The 23,051-nt window shown below is 36.3% G+C and overlaps 2 protein-coding genes across 9 annotated transcripts in view; one reads left to right on the plus strand and one right to left on the minus strand.

Annotated features, from left to right (window-relative positions):
• ABCE1 (ATP binding cassette subfamily E member 1) overlaps positions 1-9,741 on the plus strand; it is a 34,134-nt gene extending 24,393 nt beyond the window's left edge. The window contains exons 12-18 of one of the 3 annotated variants that reach the window (XM_006081739.3): positions 1,009-1,068; positions 1,168-1,226; positions 3,086-3,196; positions 3,271-3,413; positions 3,530-3,652; positions 5,320-5,431; positions 6,979-7,026. In XM_006081739.3, the coding sequence (XP_006081801.1) occupies positions 1,009-1,068; positions 1,168-1,226; positions 3,086-3,196; positions 3,271-3,413; positions 3,530-3,652; positions 5,320-5,431; positions 6,979-7,026 (656 nt within the window). Of the gene's footprint in view, positions 1-1,008; positions 1,069-1,167; positions 1,227-3,085; positions 3,197-3,270; positions 3,414-3,529; positions 3,653-5,319; positions 5,432-6,978 lie in introns of all 3 variants that reach the window. The other 2 variants (XM_006081740.3, XM_023754771.1) reach the window with 2 other exon arrangements.
• Positions 9,742-13,316: 3,575 nt separating this feature from the next.
• OTUD4 (OTU deubiquitinase 4) overlaps positions 13,317-23,051 on the minus strand; it is a 40,492-nt gene continuing 30,757 nt past the window's right edge. For 5 of the 6 annotated variants that reach the window (XM_023754744.1, XM_023754734.1, XM_023754752.1 and 2 more), the window contains 5 exons: positions 22,504-22,584; positions 21,486-21,624; positions 20,729-20,989; positions 19,667-19,707; positions 13,317-18,232 (listed from right to left, as the gene is read on the minus strand). In XM_023754744.1, the coding sequence (XP_023610512.1) occupies positions 17,024-18,232; positions 19,667-19,707; positions 20,729-20,989; positions 21,486-21,624; positions 22,504-22,584 (1,731 nt within the window). In that variant the 3' untranslated portion in view covers positions 13,317-17,023. The remainder of the gene's footprint in view (positions 18,233-19,666; positions 19,708-20,728; positions 20,990-21,485; positions 21,625-22,503; positions 22,585-23,051) is intronic. The other variant, XM_023754737.1, reaches the window with a different exon arrangement.

Consider the following 23,051-nt stretch of genomic DNA (forward strand, 5'->3'; position numbering starts at 1 on the left):
TAGTTCACATTTTGTAACATTATGTGATTTAATCTCACTGTCATTCAATCAAGTTCATATTATTTTGTTTTATAACTTTCAGTAAAAATAAGATTTTTTTGAAATCTAGTATCTCTATTTATAAATTGATAGGGCATTTATTCACATAGAATACTGATAAGAAGGAAACAATATTTGCAATTCACAAGCAATCATGTTTTCAATGTTCTTGCGCTCTTTCTTTTGGAGATTTTCTTATTTCAAATCCAAACTAGTCTACCTTTGTAAATAGTTCTATTACCAGCACTTTTTAATATTATGTTGCCATCATAAATATAATTATGAGATTAATTTGAGTACCAAATATCTGATATTGCTTTCATGATTTAAAAAAAAACATTTGAATGGTATACTATCTATAATAATGAAAGCGTAATATGCCAATTAGACCGGATGTCATTCCTTCTGAACAAAGCTGCAGCGGGCAGGGGTCGCGGCAGAGGATCCCCGGCTGTGGCGGTGGCGGCCAAGGCCCTTGTACAAATTTTGTGCATCGGGCCTCTAGTAGCTTATAAAACTGTGGAAGAACATTTTTATGAGGGTTGTTCAATGTATCACCCTTTAGTTAATGAAGGAATTTTGAACTGGGTTGCAATTAACTTAAATATTTCATGTAAATGGTCTTCATAATGAGGGTATAAATTATACTATTCTGTCTTAATAAATTGTATGCATTGACATTTTAGCTAAATATCATATTTTTAAAAGTAGCCAAAGTCTAATACTTAGGCCTATCATTTATTAAAATGGTCATTATTAGTTTTAACTAGTTTATATTCCTCCTAATTAGTTTAGAATGATACTTGAAAGGTGAATCATGAAAGTATTTCTCTGCATGACCTTCAGAATTCAGTAGTGTCAGTATATATCTTTAAAACTAATTTCTCAATTAAAACCCAGTAGTACATAGTGATTTACACTAAATGTGGAGCATCTTTCAAGTCAATTTGTTGTATGTTGTGTTGCCAGGTACTGGTAAAACGACATTTATCAGAATGCTTGCTGGAAGACTGAAACCTGATGAAGGAGGTACTGTTGTAATCTTGATTCCTTTTACTCAGTTCTACATAGTAAACGTTAAAGATCTGGGCAGTTTTCAGTGTTTTATTTATTTGCATTATTTTGCAGGAGAAGTACCAGTTCTAAATGTCAGTTATAAGCCACAGAAAATCAGTCCCAAATCAACTGTGAGTTATTCTGTTATTTGGTTATTAAAGTTTATATATATGTATAACACACAAACACACACACACACACACACACACACACACATACATATATATATATATATATAATGTTAATCTTTTCCATATCAAAATTCAAATTAGTTTCTGTACAGTTTTATCAAAAAGTGTCTAGAGTCCAGCCAGCGTGGCTCAGTGGTTGAGCCTCGATATATGAACGAGGTCATAGTTCGATTCCCGATCCGGGCACATGCCCTGATTGCGGGCTCGATCCCCAGTAGGGGGCATGCAGTAGGCGGCCAATCAATGGTTCTCTCATCATTGATATGTCTCTCTCTCCCTCTCCCCTCCTCTCTGAAATCAATAAAAACATATGTTTTTAAAGTGTCTAGAGAAGGTATTAAGACTATAGTCGTCAATTCATTTCCACTAAGAAAATGCTTTTAAAATCTGATAGGCATCTTTTCCCAAAATGAACCTTTAAAAACCTAAAGTGTTGTGCTGCAAATAACATGATCAAGAAAGTGAAAAGGCCTCTCACAGGATGGAATAAGCTATTTGCAAATCATTTATCTCAAATATATAAAGAACTCTTAAAACTAATTTAAAAATAAGCAACAGATTTGAATATACATTTTTCCAGAGAAGATACACAAATGCTCAATAAGCACATTAAAAGATGCTCACCATCATTAGTCATTAGGGAAATGTAAATCTAAACCAGAATGTAATAACTACTTCACACCCACTGGGATGACTTAAAAAAAAGAAGTATTGGTGAAATATGAACCTCATACATTGCTGGTGGGAATGTATAATGGTGCAGCCACTTTGAAAACCAACTTAGCAGTTCCTCAAACAATTAAACATAGTTACATACGAACCAGCACTTTCACTCGTAGACATATCCCCAAGAGAAATGAAGACTATCTCAACACAAGAATTTGCACACAAATACATTATTCATAATAGCCAAAATGTGGGAAATAACCTAAATGTCCATTAGCTGATGAATGGAATAAACACTGTGTATATCCATAAAATTTAATGTTATTCACCCATAAAAAGAAATAAAATACTAATACATGTTGTAATATGGATGAACCTTGAAAACATGAAGTTAATCTCTAGTTTCTGCAGGTGTTGTAATGAACTTCTTGACTACAATATCCATACTCAGTACCTCAACACTCTCTTAGGTCTATTTGAGGTGGCTTAGCTTACAATAAAAAATTTTACCATTGATATTTTCTATAAGCTTACCTTTTTAAAAAATATATTTTTTTATTGATTTCAGAGAGGAAGGGAGAGAGAGATATAAACATCAATGACAAGAATCATTGATCAGCTGCTTTCTGCACACCTCCTACTGGGGATCGAGCTCGCAACCCTGGGCATGTGCCCTGACCGAAAATCGAACATGACCTCCTGGTTCATAGGTCGATGCTCAACCACTGAGCCACACCAGCCTGGCTAAGCTTACCTTTTAAGTTCTCAAACTCAGACCTCTCCAGAAATAATCAGCAGTGCATCTTAAGATTCATCCTATCAGTTTGTATTATCTTACTGATACATTGACCTTGAGAATTATTCCTATTCTCAGTGACTTCTCCCCTGAAACATTCATCATTTATTACTTTCAAATTTCAAGATTATTGCTTTTCTTTTTATTGTTGGACATGATGGGTTTAATTTAAAATTTTCAGAACATGCCATAGATGACAGATAAGCATAAAAACACTATTGATATCTATTGGTGGCAAATTGACATAGTTTTGCTCTGGAACTTAACTTTGTTACAATTCATAATTAGAGTAGTTCTGTACTGAAATAAAATTTCAATATTCATCCATTAAAAACAGGGAAGTGTTCGACAATTACTACATGAAAAGATACGAGATGCTTATACTCATCCACAATTTGTGACTGATGTAATGAAGCCTCTGCAAATTGAAAACATCATCGATCAAGAGGTACTCTAATTTTTTGTTATTTTATTATTTTAAACTGGATGTCTCTAAATGGTTTGCTAACCTTCTCCAAATAGGTACAGACATTATCTGGTGGTGAACTGCAGCGAGTAGCTTTAGCTCTTTGTTTGGGCAAACCTGCTGATGTCTATTTAATTGATGAACCATCTGCATATTTGGATTCTGAACAAAGATTGATGGCAGCTCGAGTTGTCAAACGGTAATGACCTCATGAAAGTATTTTTGGTTATGTGTACTGGCATACAGCTGTGCTTAATATAGCATTTGAATATTTGATTATATAAAACTATGTGATTTTGCAATTATATGTTTTAGTTTCATACTCCATGCTAAGAAGACAGCCTTTGTTGTGGAACATGACTTCATCATGGCCACCTATCTAGCAGATCGAGTCATTGTTTTTGATGGTGTTCCATCTAAGAACACAGTTGCAAACAGGTAAAACTACTTTCTAAAATATTCAGCGTAATTATAACTTTTAATAATTAGTAAATTATTTAAAATTTTCCAATAAGCTTATAAACACTACTCATACTGTTTTGTTTTTTTTTTAGTCCTCACCTGAGGATATGGTTTTTTTAAATGATTTTTAGAAAGAGGGGAAGGCAGAGAGAGAAACATTCTGTTGGTTGCCTACCATACTCGCCCTGACTGGGAATCGAACCCACCCACTACCTTTTTGGTATATGGGACAAAGCCCCAACTAACTGAGCCACCTGGGGACTCAAACCATTTTAATTTTTAAGAAGGAAAGAGATAGCCAGAAATAGAAATTATACACTGACATCCAAGATTATTCACATGGAATACTGGATGGGATCTGGCAGAAACGTTTTCAGACAATGTATAGAACTCCTGGCCCAGGGGGATAAGCATATAGAGTTCTGAGCCCCTCGCCTTTTTTTTTTTTATATATATTTTATTGATTTTTTTACAGAGAGGAAGGGAGAGGGATAGAGAGTTAGAAACATCGATGAGAGAGAAACATCGATCAGCTGCCTCCTGCACACCTCCTACTGGAAATGTGCCTGCAACCAAGGTACATGCCCCCGACCAGAATCGAACCTGGGACCTTTCAGTCCACAGGCTGATGCTCTATCCACTGAGCCAAACCAGTTAGGGCTCGCCTTTTCATTTATGTTAAGTTTTACCTGCATTATGTGGATTTCCAGAACACATTAGGATTCCGAATTTGCAATAACCTTGAAAATCATACGTGTTATATAGGATATATAAAGTAAGATCCACATATGTTATGTGATTGTTTGTGGTAAAGGTCACAGTAGACCCCAAATGTAATGATTTTACTATTTCTCTTTTTTTCCTATCATTTTTTTCCTTACTGGCTTGAGAGCATTTGTAATGTAGAGAAGCCTAACATATAAGGTTAACCCATATGAAATTACTATATTCAACCATTTTTGACCCATAAAAACAGTAATTTTATGTGATTCCAGCATAACATTTTCTGGATTAGGGAGGAATGGAGTTGCTATTTGAATAATTCATTCATGAAATATAAGTATCCTACTAAGCTTCCCAGAATTCCATTATTTTCATTTTAAATTTATACATCAATTACTGATTAGGGACATTTCTTAGGTCATATAAGGGTTATTTATTCAAATAATGATCCTCTTTGTATTTATAAAATGTTCCACATGTGTGATGTGATTTAGGATGAATAAAGCACAGATATTTTAAAAGTTCTTATTACTAAAAATCATTATGTTGTACATACTCCCTCCAGTGCCTAATTTCCAACATAAATATTACCTTTTCTGTTAAAGTCTTTTCTCCCCTAAAAACGTCAGATTTGAAATTCTGTAATTTCCTAATTAATGATCTTTACTTTTCTATAGTACTTCTTAAATGTTTTTTTCCAGATCAGCAACAAGTTAAATTAAGTTTTACACAAAAATATTATAGCCAAACTAGAGTCCACACGAAGACATTTCAGAACACAGAGTTTATAATATGCTGTGGTTATACTACTATCCAGATGACTTAGGATTGGGGAATTAGAGGGAACAGTGATTCTTTATCCCAAAAAGTTAAATTTGAGGAGTAGAATTTAATAAAAATTTACCTTATTTTTCTTCTAGTCCTCAAACCCTTTTGGCTGGCATGAATAAATTTTTATCTCAGCTTGAAATTACATTCAGAAGAGATCCAAACAACTATAGGCCAAGAATAAACAAACTCAATTCTATTAAGGTATGTAGAAAAACTATCTTAAATCTTGGATAACTCAAGGCATGTTTCAAATTAAAATCTGTATTATATTTTTATTAATTCCAAGTCATGCTTTTCATATTTTAATACCTGGTGGCATACTTAAGTTTTACAGGCAGCAATTGTGATGTGGCTGCCATTGCTACCTGAACTGTTCATGTCATCTGAGTTGTACCCACTCTTGTACCTGTGTTAACTGCCATTTAACTGCCTTCAGAAAGATTACACTAATTCACCAGTGAAACAAGTTTTTAAGAATACCTTAATCAGTTTGGTGGGGTTTTTTTTTGTGCATGCATAGGAACAACATAATTAATATAGTTTGTCTAAATAAACTCCTTCAGTGATCATAAAATTCTAAACAATGGAAAAATATTTTGTCAGTTTAATTGGCACTTTTTCTTTCTTTGTGGTATCTAAAATAATTGTGCCACCTACGCTTGATGTAGTCTGTGATATACCATCTGTTATCAGAAGGCAATAATCTCTTGGTCACTAAAAATTCATTTTTAAAATGAGTTAAAAAAAAACACAAAACCATTTGTTTTTATATCCCCTGCAGAGCCTCTTTAAAATGCTGCTTACATTTTGTGGTCTCTGGCTATCATATTATTTTAGAAACTGTAGAAGTATGCTATACACCATACCCGTAGCAATCACTAGATTTTATTGTTTTGTACTCCGCTAGCTTTGTGACTTAACCATGAGTTTTTGGAAGGCAGAGACAAAGTCATCGTACACATCATGTTGCCTTTAGCCTTCTGTGTTTTATTTATGACTGTTACTCACTGGCCAGGAGAATGAAATGACAAGTTTTAACTTAAAAGTGAAGTTTCCTCAGTTTTGGAAAACATTAAGCAGAAAAGAGGACCTAAAACATTGATTATGGAAAACTTATTTTTCCTAAGAATTTCTGCTGAAGTATTATGAACACGGTTTTTTATTTTCTGTGTATCGTCCCGTCCCCCCCCCTTTTTATTGAATGAACACTTTGTACTGTCTTTTCTTTTTTTTTTTTTTTGCAGAAATTTATGGTTTGGTTCTCTCTGCCCACTCATCTCAGTCATACCTTAACCCTAATAAGTGAGTAGCTAGGCAAATAGGTAGATGGGTCATTACTGGCCAGTCAGTAAAGAGCACTGGGGAAATTTTTTACATATTTTGTGTAATAGGCAGTTTTCAAACCAACAATATGGACCTTTTGTACCAGGAGCTTAAAATGATGAAAATGGAATTTAATAGTTTTCCTGGAAACAGTATTTTTCATGGCAACTTTATGAGTATAAGTATTTTATGTGAAAGGCTTTGCTTGACGTGAACCAAGGTAAGTGTTCTGTAGTACGGATGGGGAGCAGAGGTAGAAATCTTGCTTCTAAGTCATGGACCCAGAAATATCCAGAAACAGACCTGAGTGCAGAGGAGGTTGTAACTATTGTAAACAATGCTGAGTAATACTGTGAGTGAAACTCTTACCTCTACATGTAGGAGAATGGTGTTGATTTTTGTTGCTTCTCTATTTTATTTTTTAGGATGTAGAACAAAAGAAGAGTGGAAACTACTTTTTCTTGGATGATTAGACTAAATCTGACAATATCGATAAACCATTTATTAAAAGAAACATTGGGATTTTTGTCATATAAAACTTTAATCAGGTTTAATGTCCCACATACTCTAGAGCCTGAAGTAGAATTTACTTATTGTAACATAAGCCAGTTGTGTTGTAAATTGTAGTCTGAACCACAAAAAAATGCCACTTTTCTGTTCTTGATGATAAGGCCCTTTTTGCCTCTAACATTCTAAAATGAACACATTTCAAGCTATATTAATTACCTCCAAACTTTAATGATGTATGGGAAGATTTTTCAGTGGATGTACTATATTCATGTACCAAATGTTGACCAGTGTTGCCCCCTTTTAAAACTCTTGAAAAAGGTTTCTGTACTTACATGGTTTGCCACGTATGCCAATATAATGAACTGCCCTTAATTTAAAGTTGGTCTAAGATTCGACTGATGAAATTGGATAAATAAATATTAGGATTATATTTGTTTTCAGTCTTTGGACTATATTATCAGTGTGTTTAGACTTTCAAAAGATCATCATCTACAAACAACCACTGTCAGAAATTGCTGTTACCAACTTAATCATTGCTTACAATTTTTGGTACTTTTGAATATCTTCATAGAAATCATTTCAATATCCCCCAACTTTCACCAAGAAAACAACCTAACTTCACTTTGATATGCTCAGCTTAGCATTCCCTAAGATTCTATATTCTGTAATTGCTCTCAAGGTAATGGTTCTCTAAACATACCTTTTTATAATCACTAATCAAGATTTAGGAAAATGCATTGTAAAGAACGCTTGCTTCCCTTAAAAGTACAGGCTCAAAAGTCTCTCAAGTTGGTGCCTAAGCATTTATATATTTGTAAGTTTCCACAGATTTCTGGTGGGCAGCCAAGAACTGTGAGCCACTTATCTAAAGGCAACATTAATTCAAACACTCCCCAGATAGCAATACAAAGTAGCCCTTGTACCAAATACACTTAATTCTAAATTTGGATATAGAGCAGTGATGGCGAGCCTATGACACGCGTGTCAGAGGTGACACGCGAACTCATTTTTTTGGTTGATTTTTCTTTGTTAAATGGCATTTAAATATGTAAAATAAATATCAAAAATATAAATCTTTGTTTTACTATGGTTGCAAATATCAAAAAATTTCTATATGTGACACGGCACCAGAGTTAAGTTAGGGTTTTTCAAAATGCTGACACACTGAGCTCAAAAGGTTGGCCATCACTGATAATAGAGGATATTATGTACATCTATTTCACTCTTTTTTTTTTCTTTAGTTTATAGCAAGAGTTCTAATATTTTATCCAAGTCCTCGGTTTGAGCAATAGAAACCTCTAGTGTGAAACCACGTTCAGTTTATACTTCTAATTTTATTTTTTAAAATATTTTTATTGATTTCAGTGAGGAAGGGAGGAGGACAGATAGAAACATCAATGATGAGAGCATCATTAATTGGCTGCCTCCTGCAGGCCCCACATTGGGGATCAAGCCTACAACCTGGGCATGTGCCCTGACTGGGAATCAAACCATAACCTCCTGGTTCATAGGTCAAGGCTCAACCACTGAAACAACCAGCCGGGCATAAGTTCTAAAAATTTATCCAATTCCGAGTTCTCAGTTTGAGCAATAGGAACCTCTAGTGCAGTGGTTCTCAACTTCCTAATGCCTCGACCCTTTAATACACTGGGTACTCATATGTGAGCGTATCTGCATGTGGGTGGACCCGCCTGGAGACCGATAGAGGAGCGGTGTCTCGGTTCCTAAGACCATCGAAAATATGTTTTCCGATGGTCTTAGGCGACCCCTGTGAAAGGGTCATTCGAAAAGGGGTCGTGACCCACAGGTTGAGAACCGCTGTTCTAGTGTGAAACCACTTTCAGTTATGCTTCTGACTAATGCAATGAACTGGAACTACCATGCTATAAGTGAGGGAAAGAGCTTACTAAATGAATTAATGGAGCAAGGAAACTAGAGGAAGAAATTTGAAATTATTGAACAGACTAAATTTAGTTACTTGAAACAATAGCTTTGATTGATATGCAAATTGGACAAAAAAGTATAACTGGGCCCCATTAGGCCTTTAAAATTAATATATAAACTAGAAGCCCAGTGCATGAAATTCATGCACTGGTAGAGTCCCTAAGCCTGGCTGGTGATCAGGGTCGATCTATGGGGTGACCAACGGGGCAATTGTGGGGCCCCGCTGGTACCCGCCTTGGCTGGCCTGGCACCCCCCCACTCGCCAGCCCCTCCCCTCCAGGGCGATCCAGGGGTGGCACCAGCCCACTCACTGGCCAGCCCTGCTGCCAGTCACCTCCCTCGGTGGAGTGACCAGCGGGACAATCGGGGCCCCTGCTGGCACCTGCCTTGGCTGGCCTGGGGCCTGTGGGCTAGGGGCAGCTCCCGCGTTTAGCATCTGCCCCCTGGTGGTCAGTGTGTGTCATAGTGACTGGTTGTTCTGTAGTTCGTCGATTTGCATATTAGGCTTTTATTACATAGAAATACATTTGTGAAAAATTCAAATGTACCGAAATCTATGGAATAAAAAGTTATGATCTCCCTTCACATTACCCTCCCAAAGGTTACCAGTGTTAATATGTAAAGGGCTTGTATTGTATATAAATGGGATTATACTAAAATATGTAGTGCCTATTTTTAAGGATAGTTAAATTTGTGAATGTTTATTTCAAAAAATTGAATAAAATAAGCCAAAAGCTATTTTTATTTACTGATTCCGTATTCTGTCCTAAAGAATATACAATATATAGAGCACAGTTCTACCTATTGCTTATGACAGAATATGTATTACATTTTTCATGCAGATGAAAATTTAAAAACATAGCTGTTCCTTAAAATTTTGTGGCAATAGAAAAGGGCTTACAGTTGCTAACAAAAAAAATTTTTCTATAAAATCAACATTACCAACTCAGAAACACCTTCAATGCAGAAGTTAGCTATTAAAAAGAGACTGTTGAATATGTCCTGATTGGAAGAAATCTCTAGGCAAAAAAGCATGGTGTAACTGTTTATGTAATGCACCATTCATATGAAAATATGCAAAATATTAAAGTACACAGAAGGATACTCAAGAAGCTTAATGCTTTCAGGAAGAATAACTTGATTAAAGAATAGGAAGGTGACATACCTCTTACCTTCTGAATTTTATATTTTGTATATATCAACTGTTTAGAAATAATTTTAATGATTCAATGTATAGTTTGGTACCTAGTATGTAGTATGCCTACAGTATTGAAGGAATGGATCTATTTACCACAGACAGTAGGAAGAAAGGATAACTACTCAGTTCTGTAATTTCGTTCATGTTCATTAACATTTAGACATGTGTATGTCAGACTTAACCCAGTGCCTGGTGTAATATGAGCACTCAGTGGTTCAGGCGAGAAATAATTACGTTGGAGAGTCAGAAAGGGCTACGTGAAGGAGGTAGCTACCAAAAAAATAGTACCTGTAATGATAAATGGTAAAGTAATCCATGTAAAGCAGAAACATCAGGTCAGAGGCAGAGATCAGCATGGGCAGTGAAGAGATTAGTGAAGGGATGGACACAGGCAGACTGTAGTGGACTCTCCATGCTTTCAAGATTCAAGTTAGAGGTTTTTACATGCTCAAAGTAGGGACTGAAGAGACAAAGCAAAACCAGTTAGAGAAGCAGCTAGAATTATCAAGATAGTGGTTCAGGAACTTACAATTCTTTTATTCCATTGTCTTTTAATCTTTTGAAACACTTAATACTTGCATTACTCTGCAATTAGTCTATGTCCTACTCTTGGATTGTTTCCTTTTAGTTTGTGAGCTGTTCAGTGAGGCTTTGTCTTTCCTTCCCAACTTCATACTACAAGCATCTCCTTCCTTACCAACTTGATAGGGTAGGCAGTGTGCCCAGCCTCAGATGATGATTCATAATTGGGCTAAGACACCCATGACAACCATCATCTGCATTTTCCTAGTCTCTCACAGCTAGACATAGCCATGCTGACCCAGTCCTAGCCATGAAATTGAAAGTAAAGTAGCAAGCAGTCTCTTGCGGAGGAGGGGGAGTGTTTCTGGAGGCCCCCTTGCTTTTCCAATAAAAGGATATCTGGTACCTACCCTTGTGGGTGTGTTGCGCCCATAAAGTGGCACAAGAAATGCCAAAAATGCTAGTCTGAGGTGTGACCAGCAGCTACAGATTATCTTATGAAAGGGGAATAAATCCCTATTTGTTTAAGCTACTATAAGTCAAAATGGTTTTGTTAAAATAACCTTGGCTCCTAGATTGAGGTCTGTCCAAAGGCTTTCAGTTTGCTTCTACCAGGTGACCCAAGTGTATTTCCAGCTTGGAACCACTTTTAATCTTAGCTTGTAGATTCCTAGACCTCAAACCTAAACAAATGTGAAAACATTCTTAGTGTTTTGTTTTGTATTTTTCCCTTTAAGAATCTGGACCCCAGGCCAGGAAAGGCTTGTTTATAGGAAATTTATGTTATTGCCATCAGTGCCCATTTTACTGGGGTGCTCCTGGCTTTAATGTAAATTTGTTTCAGTTCCCAGCCTTGCCTGTGCCGTAGTCTGTCTCACCTATCTACACAGCTCTCAGCTAATGAGGTTACCAGTCATGTCCATCCAATAATCCCTTCCCGAAGAGCATGGCTTCATGCCTATGCCTCTAGTCTCCACTTCTGGCCCCTCCCTGATTTGTAAACATACCTTATAAAATTATAGAGGACTTACATGCTTTTACTAACTCCTAATTTAGAAAACAACTTACAGAAAGCATGCAACAAGTTACACAGTAACATGTATTGTAGGTAGTATATAGCATTACTTTTGTTTTCTCCACCTGGAGATCAGTAAAAAAAAATTAGCTTATGCAGTTAGAAAAAAAAATAGCTTACACAAATTTTGTATGGGAATCAATAACTTGCCAGTTTAGTTTCATTAGACTATTGAAAGGCATAGGAGGCCTTAAGAACACCACTCTTCGTTTTTTATATTTACATCTTTAATCTTTACAAGATTTTTCTATAAATGTGAAAAATAAAATGTAATCATAAGACTGGTATGTATTTTTAAATGGTTGACTTTGAGCTCTAATGAATTCCTAGATCAAAAAATATCTAGTATGACATTTTTATCAATGGCTGTAGCTTCACTATTCTGGGGAGTGCAAGACTCAACTTTTGAAAGTTTATTAAGTTAGTGTCTCTGAAGAGAAGTTGTGTTTACTTCTTTTGCAGTTTAAATATTCTCATACTATTCCCTATACATGTACCTAAAGTTGAATGAAAATATAAAATATTCAAAGTGAAAAAGCAGGCCCTTCCAATTATAGAAAACTTCTGTAGAAACCCTGGATAGGGCACGCTTCTTGTGGACCAGTGGTCACTTGGTCTTACCTACTTACTGTTCCATTTCAAGTGACCAGTTCTGCAAGGGTCCCAACCAACACCGACACCCCTCTAGCTTTCCTCCCCATGCTCTGGCTTCTCTACTGACTTACTGGCAAAAGAAGGTGGCACTCACACAGATAAATGCTTCCTCCCCCTTTTCTTTTCTTTCTCCCTCTGATCCTTCAAGATTCTGTGATACTTCAACTCACCACCTCAAGCAATCCCTAAAAACTGGCCTCTATGACTAACCAACTTATCTACCCTATCACTTTCTATCAAACACCTGTAATGAAGCCTTTGCTTCAGGCTCTGCCTTCTGGAGAAGCCATTCTAAAACAAAGTACCTATTAGTAAGTAGGTTAATCAAGTACTGACTAGCCATACACTTAGGTGACTTAATTTAATGAAAAAACACCCTTAAGAAAGGGTTTGCTTTTATTTTTCAAAAAACAAAAACCAAGTTTTCCAATGAGTTGCCTTATCTTTCTTCAGAACACAAATATTGAATAGTAACTTTTAAAAATAAAAGGGCCATTTAATCTAGAAATTACTCTTAGATAGTATACATTCCCATCATGATTGCTGAAAAAAATGGCAGAGAGCACTAGCTTTAAAACCTCTCAGCTAGGTTCAAAATCCAAATCCTACCACTTAGTTGCATGACTTTAATTAAATTAAATTACTTGGCCTGTCTCAGTTTATTACATATATATAAAGTAGGGAAAAGAACAGTACCTGCCCCATAATTTATAAATTCCAGGTGGTTTTTAGTTGCACACACTAGAATTCTGACTCGATAAAAACCATCACTTATTTTCTTCACAAGTTCACTAAGTTCCTCTTAAGATTTATATGCTATATACTAGGTTAACCCTGGAACCAAAGAATCACAAGCAAAATCAACAGACAAAATTTAATATATGCACACAGTTTCGTATATAATGCAGCATCACACCATGTAGGGCATTTACTCTGATACATTCAGATATGTTTGAAACACTTCTTAAGGCTACAAAACAGAACATAGAAAAATAAACAGGAATATATGCAACACTTACAAAAAGTGATATGATAAAGAATATAAAGTACTATTTTCCTTTCAACACTTCAAAAGATATTTATATATAGTTTTTTTTACAAGTAACATCACAAATGATCACATCTTCACATGCTTTTAAAGTATTATTTGTACTCAGTATAAGGCTATTATTTTTCATACTTAAATTTTTTTCTATCTCTGTAACAATGCAATTTTAATCCATTCAAGTAAATTCAACACCAAAGTTGCTGTTCCCCAGCATTAAGACATGCACTCTCCCCTTTTCTAGGATTTTCTAAAACTTATTTGAGGGGGGGGGGGGGGGCGGGGGCGGGGGGGACGGGAATCCCAATTAGTGGGAAAGTAAAATGGCTGACTCTAGTAGTAAAACCTTAGTTCTTTGAGACTGACATGCTGGAACTGAGCCATTATTAAGGTTTTAAACAAGAAGCAAAATATAGTAAACAGAAATAGTGTAGCCAAATATGCATTCTCTTCAGCTACACCAAAATGGACCTTGCTTAGTACCCACAAGTGAAAGACTACAATTCCCTCATCTAAAACTGAAGGTAAAATAAATGAGACATAAATAAATATTGCTAGTTTCTAGGATGGCTGAATGTTTTCTAAACCAGAAATGGTTAGAAAAGAACTTTATTGCACCAAGTCAATCATAAGCAAGTTTGCAGTTCACAGGCATTTTAATTCAATCTTCAGTCACAAAGGAAACATAATGCAAAATATACAGTTTGCATCAACTAAGCACTGTGGTTTGGGAAAACCTACTCCTGCCAGATCAAGGCAGGGTCTTAGCTCAAGTCAGCATGAAAATGAATATATGGGTTACCAGGAAACAGGATGAGAATTACACAGATGCTAGCATCCTGCTGCCAAGGAGTACATGGAACAACAGGAAGATTTTATCTGAGAAGAACTTGAAGAAAAATATACCCAATACTAAAAAGGAAAAAATCAAGTTTAGCAAAAGCCAAAAGAAGTGACCTTTGGTCATTCTAAACATTTGTTCTTTAAAATGTATATGATCCTAATACAGTGAAGTTCCATAATTTCCAACTCAAAATACAAATGATTCTCACTTCTAAGCATTAGTTTCTCTTATATGGAAACATTGTATGATAAACATTGTATCTCATGTCAACATACCATATGACTCAGTCAAAATGAAGGACAAAAGCTTGCTTGGTTCGACCTCAGCATAAGGCAAATCCCCTGAATACATTTAAAACAAACCTAAAAAAAAAACAAAACTGACCTTCATGCAGAGACTCATAATTTTAAAACTAATTATCAAAATTCAGAGTTCTTTTATTCCAGAGGTCACTGAGTAAAGTACCATCTGTAAAGTTCTCTTTCAGCACTGTTTCCATCATGTCCTGGAGGTAAATATGGGAAACAGCAAGCAAATCAGTATTTCTTTCAGGAACTATAGAGTATGTTGTTACTCAACTGAGGTAAGACAGTGAAGAAATGAACAGTATTCTTTCCTACCCAATTTTCAACATTTCCAGAAGAAACTGAGAAGATCAAATCCCAGTCAATAAAAGACACTGGAAACACCAATTTCTTTTGGTCTCCTGAGTTTAAATTTACATCAAACTTTTAAATCTGGCCATAATATCTAAAGGTGATTTTCATAAAAACTATCAGATAAACTAATCTTACATTAAAAAATATGAGCTGAGAATAAAGGACCCGCTAATCTCATTCCATATCACCTGATGTTAACTAAGAAAGAAATGGCTTAAGCAGTACCTTCCCCAATTGTTAGAGCTTAGAAGGTGACAACAGAAATTCCTTTCAGCAGGTTCTCTCAGTATTTCCACACAACCATCTCAGTCTTTAAAGTTTTTACTTAGCACCATCATAAAATATCTTTCAAAGTGCTCTCTAAAATCCTATGTTACAAAACATCTAAATGATAATCACTACTCGAATCAGCAGTTACACAGACATTAGGTAATTAAAACAGAGGTAAAATAACCATTATTACAGTACAGTGGAGAGTCACTGAGCCTAGCTGGCATCCCAAACAATTCTGTTAAGTTATCAGAGAACCCAGAAAACTCATCTGTTTCAGTTTGTCAAATTCAAGTGAATTGTATTTGCTTTTTTTTAAAAAATCCATTTTTGGCTAGGTATATTATACATGGCATGCAAAGAGAAATTACTACTTTATTTGCATAGCGCTCAAACTTCCTGATCAAAAGAGAACATAAAAAAGGGTAGATTTTCACATTAGTATATACAAATGAGAAATAAAAGCTATAGTTATACAGTATAACACAGATTAATGAATACTGTGTTAATTCAAAGTCAAATCTCCAAATGAGGACAGAGTGCAACATGCAAAGGGAACTTCTACTGAAATACTGTGAAGACGAAGACGGGAAGGAAGCAGGATTGACAGGTTACCCAAGAGGTAACAAGCTATAAAATGCAAAGCAAAACCACTTTCTAGCAGCATCCTCTAGAAAAGAACTAGAAGTCACAATCATCCTTTTCTGTACAATAGTTCCAGCTGTGACAAATTGAACATGCAAATGTAAAGTGATGGACACAGCCAATGGTGCAAAGTGAAAAAACAAAACACAGAACTCTATAGAAACCTGTCAAGCTAAAAATTTTTAACATTTCGTCTCTCAAAATATTTAAATCTGTCAGTGCATTAGTGTTAAAGTGGCATTAAAAAACTTCTGCAGTTTTAACAGATGCAGATTATTTTCAAAATGCATAGCATCTACATTTCTTTCGAGTAGGCACCATATTTACACCAGTGCTAAGAATTCTTGGTGGAAACAGCCATTTCATTGTATTTCCTATTATTTCTTAAACGTATGTTCTTGTATGCGATCTCAAGTTCAACAAATACCAAAATTCAAAAATATACCCTATTAATATTAAAAGAACTATATACAACATTTCTAAGACACAGGTTAATATGCTGCCTTATGTGTAATATTAAAAAGAAGACATTATTCAAGTTTGACAGATATTGAGATGAAAGGCCTTTGGGTTGGAAGCATTTCAAAAGACAACAGTGTTTTAGCCTAAGAACTGTTTGAGCCCAGTTTATGACTAAGGCATTGCATAATAAAATATACATTTCTATTTGGTGCAATGTTATGTTTTGGAATCTATCATGTGTCAAATGGTGTATTTTCTTGTCACTTTAGTAAACACTATACAGCACACATTTCCAACATTTGAAATTAAACTTATATAAGGGAAAAAAAACAAACACTAAATCTATAATGTTTTATATTAAGCTGTTTATAAAAAATACTTTAACAAACTTATTTTCTACTTATGGGGGCAGTCACCCCATAAATAAACAGATTTTGAACAAAGAGAAATGGCAACGCCAGGAATTCACCTGCCCCCTTGAACACATATCCAAAATCTCTTGTCCAGGATAGAAGTGAGGGTAAAGGGGGAGGGGAGGAGATAGTTCCAATTTGGGTTTTTATTTTAATGTATTTTTTTAAAGCCTTTAGAAACATTCCACCTAAGAAAAGTTTCTGCTCTAATACACTGCAACAACAGCCATCAAGTATGTTGTCCCCGATGGCCATCTCCCATCCCTGACCTCCTCCTATCCCCCCTATAGGGCCGTCCTCTGCCATTTCGATGGTACTGATAACCTTCATCTCGGCTTCTGTTTGGCTGCCCTTTCCACGACTCCTCACCTCTTGTATGTTGATATCCTCCCCTACCAGAATAGCCCCAATCGCTTTTGTACTTCCTGCCTCCATACGTCTGATTATAGAATTGCTTTGATCTACCACTTCGCAGAATATTAGACACTTCATTCTCATCTTCTGAACTCTCTTCTTTTGGTCTCTGTAGTCTGCTATCCACAGAGTTGGCCCCACTGACCACATCAGCAGCAGTCTTAGGATCTTTCACTTTTTCTGGTTTTTCTTTCAGACTTGGAATGGTCCTTTTAGGCTCAGGTTCAACAGGCACAGTTTCTCTCTCTCTGTTTAGATTCTGAGTGGGAAGATGAGCCTTTCCCTCCGCTACTGGAGGGATGGAAACCAATGCCAGATCTGCCTTAGGTGTCTGGGACGACTGCTCTGCCCGACCTTCATGCTCACTCACATCTGCTTCAGGGAGAGCATGTTGTGTGTCTTCACATCTGGCCTCCTGAAACTCACCTGTTGAAGCTGAACCACCTTGTTTAGACAGATCCAGATTTTCCAGGGGTAGATCCAATTCTCCTTTCTCATCAGAAGGCAGAACAATATTCTGCCTCATTACTGGACTTTCTATGAATCCCTGAAAAGGGTACCCATACCAAACAGGAGGAAAGAAAGGAGGTGCAATGGGAACTGGGCCTAAGAATGGATTAGGTCCAAAGGACGGTTGTGGGAACATATTCTTGCCACTTAGTGACTCTTCATATTCAGCAGGAAGAAGATGCCCAGAGTTTTCAGACTCAAGATCAGCCTGGTAAGACAACTGTCCATGACTTTCAGACACCTGAGATGGAGGGATAACCAGAGGTGAAGAAAATGTTGGTGGTCCAATCTCTGCTTGTGGCATCTGACCATTAACACTGGGCTCAGTCTGCATAGGAAAGTGTGCATCAGCACAAGTACAATCACTTTCATTCTGAGCAGGAGCTTCTTGGAACCAAGGGTTTTGAGGATACACAGGGACAGGGACCTTTGGGTACATCCTGCAGGCTGCCAGGTAAGCCTGGTGCAGAGGATACAGGTAAGAATGTGGGGCCCACATAGGACAACTATATGCCTAAAAGAAACAAACAAAAAAATAAAACAGTTAAAAAGAAAAACAAAAGGAGGTTGAAAGAAAGTTTAAAGTGGGCTCAAGATAAGTTTCTTATGTCTACAAATAGCATATAATCTGAAGTCCAAGTACTACATCACTGTGAGACTCAACATGGAAAGGAAGTACGAAGTCAAGACTGCTCTAAAGCTCCATTCCTTGTCTTATCCTGAAACCAATCCTAAGTCCTGTATAGATGTTGACAAATGACAATAAATGAACCTACCCAAAGATTATCATGACCACTAATTTCATTCTTTGGATATAACTGCACGAAAACAATTATGGGTGATACAGATCTCAAAAGCCACCAACAACAAGCACTTGAACCTCCAGCTTCAAGTATCTCAATCACTGGCTGTTTAGCTCGACTTGCATTTGTATTTTGGCTCTATCACTAGCTCACTGTGTGTGAACCCATGCCAACAAAATAACTGGTCTGGACCTGCTCTACCAGAAAAATGCTAGTATAGGAGTAGATGACCCCCAAGGTTAGCACTCCAGTTCTAGGAGACCCCAGAGCACTCCGCAAAGATAAAAGTGAGACTCCTAATCAGAGAAGGGTAATACTGAAAATGAAGTATGTCAAATCCTTTTCCTACAAAGTATCAACAAAAGACCAAAACACACACACACACACACACACACACAATTTACCAGCTAAGTGGCTACCTTTAGCTAGAGCCAAAATTAACTAGATAAATATAAATTTAGGCAAATATAAATTTAGGCAAAGAAATGCAGTAGATGGTGAAATTAACCAAGTCTCCTTTTATGAACTGGTCAGTAGGCTACAGTAGGGCACTTCATTTCATATTTTAACAGTCTAGGACCCACAGAAATCAATCCAAGACAGGAGACAACACAGCACTGACAAGGACAAAGAGTTCCCCAGCCTCTCTAAGACAAACTATTGTTTGACCACTTCCTAAAGGAGACCTCCACTCCACTAGTTTTACATGGTATTTCCTTGAAACTTTAAACAATGAGGCAAGTCGAAGAATGCTACCCTCATTCCATAAATTCAAAAAGCTAGGCTCAGATACATTAAATGACTTGTCCAGAGCTATCCAGCTAAAAAGTGATGGAGGAGAATTTCAAACCCAGATGGCTCACTTAATCCCTCAGTGAGGGTATTTCCACTAGGCCACCCAGGGACAGAAGCATCTCCTGAACATACTCACAGGGTTAAATCACTGCCCATTAAAAGGAAAAGCAACCAAAAATTGGAGCGCCAATCACCACCAAATAGAAACATACTGCACAATTCTGAAAATGCTAGTACTGAAGATAATGAGATTTAGTAAATCTTAGGGTATTTACTCTTAGGATAATTAAATAATAAGAATTTAAATCTGTTTACTTGAAAATAATTTTAAAATGATAAAATGTAAATACCTTTACACCAAGATTAAAGAAGAATCGAAGAATGTTCTTATCTGAAAATAAATAACAATCATCACTCAATATAATTATACATTCTAAAGCTTTTTTTCATTATTCTCAAACAATATATAGTTCTAAAGACATTTTTACCTACTAGAATTGTTTTCTCTAGCCTGTGCTATAAAACATGGAAAAAAAACTAATATAACCAAAACCAGGCTCTGTTTCTATAAGGTAATTCCAGGTTCAATATACTTTGTCTATGCTACTTACATCTAAGTTCCAAAATACCTTAAATTGAGATTTTTATCTTATTTAAATTAACTCTTTGTGAAGGAAACTCAGGTGTTCACTGTATTTCCTTTTCAACTTCTCCGTGGGATTTAAAATATTATGAAATAAAAATGTTGGAGGTTAAAGGTAAAGCCAACATAAACCTAACTCATTACTAACATAAGATTAATAGGATAATATCAGCTAAGGTATTCATTTGACATTAGCCAGTTTACTCACAGACTCAAACATCAAGCCACTGAATAAAACAAAAGTATCCACAAAAATCCAGATAGGGAGCATATAGACAGTCATTGCATTACTTTTTCTAGAATTAGGAAATTTTGCACCTTTAAAGAAAAGGGGACAGGCAAATTTAAAAAGAATTCTTTTAAAAATATATATATTGTTGCATGTAGTACTGTAATGACAGCTATTATTTATTATATTCGTTCCCTATAATTTTTTCATGAAGTAATTAGTGATGGAAAAAGTCAGTAAATGTTTAGTTATTTGGTTATTAATTCAAAATGGTTTTAAACAGTTTTTTAAAAAATGACGGGGGGCGGGGGGGGGGGGGGTGTAGAGATCAGGGTGCAGCTACCAAACACATAAAAAAACATAATCCAATCAAACACAAGCTGAAGCAGAGAGTGAGTGACTAATAGCCAAACCTCTGCTATCCTCCCCAAGTAGAGACTAACATGACAACATGACCTCTGACCTCTACTTATATCTCTCACTGAACCTGTATCAGTACATGACAAATAAAATCAGTTTTAACTTGGAAAAGCAGCTCACCTTTAGGCAGGTCCTCCCCAGTGTGACACAGTGAATAAGGTGGTGCAATGGCTCTATCTCCCTTTTCATTACAAGGAAACCCAGGGTAGAGTGGGTCTTGGTAAAGGCTCAGTGTCTGAGGCAAAGGCATCAAGGGCTGGTTAACTGCCTGTATTGACACAGGAACTGGAGAGGGTGTTAAATGAGCTTGGGACACAGCAGAATCAGGTCCAGTGGTCAGGGTCTGTGTCACTGATAAAACAGGGATTTGAGCAGGGACACCTACAAAAGAAAAGAAATAAAAAACTATAAAAAGATGAAAATAATTTTCTACAAATATGTTTACATTAAGCTAAAAAGTAAAGAATGTTCTATTAACCAGGGACCCTCCTGACATACAGTAGAAAATGAACCCAGGAAACAAGCTCTGCATCAATGTGGTCTGAGTGTAGCTCTTACAAACATATGTACACAGAGCCTGGCAAAGAGTTCAATGAGGGTCATTAGAACTGGTCCATGGGGAATGAAACTTTGGTGTCAGTGCTGAGCAACCAAAGCAACCAGTGGAGATAACCAGCTCACATCTTCCTCCTGGGATGTTGAGGGCATATCTCAAATGAATTCCACACTGGAAGCAGAGAAGAGCAGAGGATTGCAAAAAGAGGCTCCATATATCTAACCCTACTCTGAGGTCAAGCTCTCACTCGAGCATTTGAAGCCTCTAACTTGGAAAGCTTATGTTGGATGGGTCATTGGATATTTAAAACTAGTAACTAACCTGTTGGTCCAAAAGATGTAGGCTCACTTGGCCAGGCTGGCACAGTGGCTGGTAAAGAAGGCACCGCAGGAGCTAGATGTACCTCTGGAGAAACCAGAAGGGGAGCTGGATTTGACAAAGACACATGTTCTGCTGGCTTCTTCAAAGAGAGAGAGTGGAAAGAGATAAGAGTTCATTTTAACCACCAAATGTACTCTGAGTTGCCTACCTTTCTACTGCAGCTTCTATATAAATGGTTTTTCTGGTTTTATAAATGAAAGAAAAAAAGCACAGTGGCTAAAAATCCCACACAAACAAATCTGATCCTAACCAGGGACTGCCTGCCCAAAGTCACAGAAGTCACTGGCAGAGTTAGAAACAAACTTTGAAGCATTGAACACAATGCTTTTAAGGCAAGGAAGCAAAACCATTGAAATCACTTTGAAATTCATGAATTACTAAGAATAGTTCTTCACATGAAGACATGCCACAAAACTGAATATGCTTTCTAACTGACATAAGGCTGTTAACTGAAAGGCAAAGACTACAACCTTTCTCTACGCCTGTATTAGACCAAGAATCAAAATGCCTGCTGGAACTCAGGTTTCTTCATCATTAAATTCAAAAGTTGGTGATATGGCTATTTAAACATTTTTTTTTCTAATCTCTTTAGTACAGTCTAACCATTACATTCCCTACCATCTATAAAATAACTGTTAAGAATGCAGACAACTGAACAGTTTTTAAAGTAGAAATTTCCAAAAATCAAATTTTCAAGCCAACCCACCAAATATAAATTACTCAAAATCAATTCAGAAGAATGACTTCTATGTCCAAAAAATAGTATATCTAAAAATAATACCCCATAGAAACTGGGAACATTCTAAATAACAGCATTATAAAAAATCACAGCTATCCAAATTAAGATGTTAAAATATAGCCTCCCATTTTGTGTATAGATGTTTTCTGTTTTTAAATGTTATCAAATACAGAGCTAAGAGAAGGGAGCCTTCTATGTAAGATGCAACAATGTACTTACTTGTTCTGCAGGAGGTGAGCACTCTAATTTCTTTGACTTTGATGGTGATGAAATTCTTGCACACTTATCATCACTAATATTCTTTAGAAGCAAAGAAAAAAACACAACATAATTTTGTATTTCAAACACCCACATTCTAGGATCATAGTGGTTGCCTTTATTGTTCACTCTACCTGCACCTGATTGAACCCTCTCAACTGTCTCTTTTTCAATTACATCTGGTCTTCATCAGATAGTAATACTGCTTGCACATCTTTATATCAAACTACTAGGACATTTTTATTGGGGACGTAGTTTCAAAGAGCACACTTTTCCTTTAAAAACCTCAACCTACTGCCCTGGCCAGGTGGCTCAGTTGATTAGAGTGTCGTCCCATGCACCAAAAAGGTTGCAGGTTCAATTACTGGTCGGGCACTTACAGGTGGCAGCCAATCAATGTTTCTCTCTCACACACATCAATGTTTTTCTCCTTTCCTCTCTCTAAAATCAATGAACATATCCTCAGGTGGATATTTTTTTTTAAATCTCAATCTACTTATAGATTATTG

Source organism: Myotis lucifugus, unplaced genomic scaffold, assembly GCF_000147115.1.
Source record: "Myotis lucifugus unplaced genomic scaffold, Myoluc2.0 scaffold_1, whole genome shotgun sequence".
NCBI lineage: Eukaryota > Metazoa > Chordata > Mammalia > Chiroptera > Vespertilionidae > Myotis > Myotis lucifugus.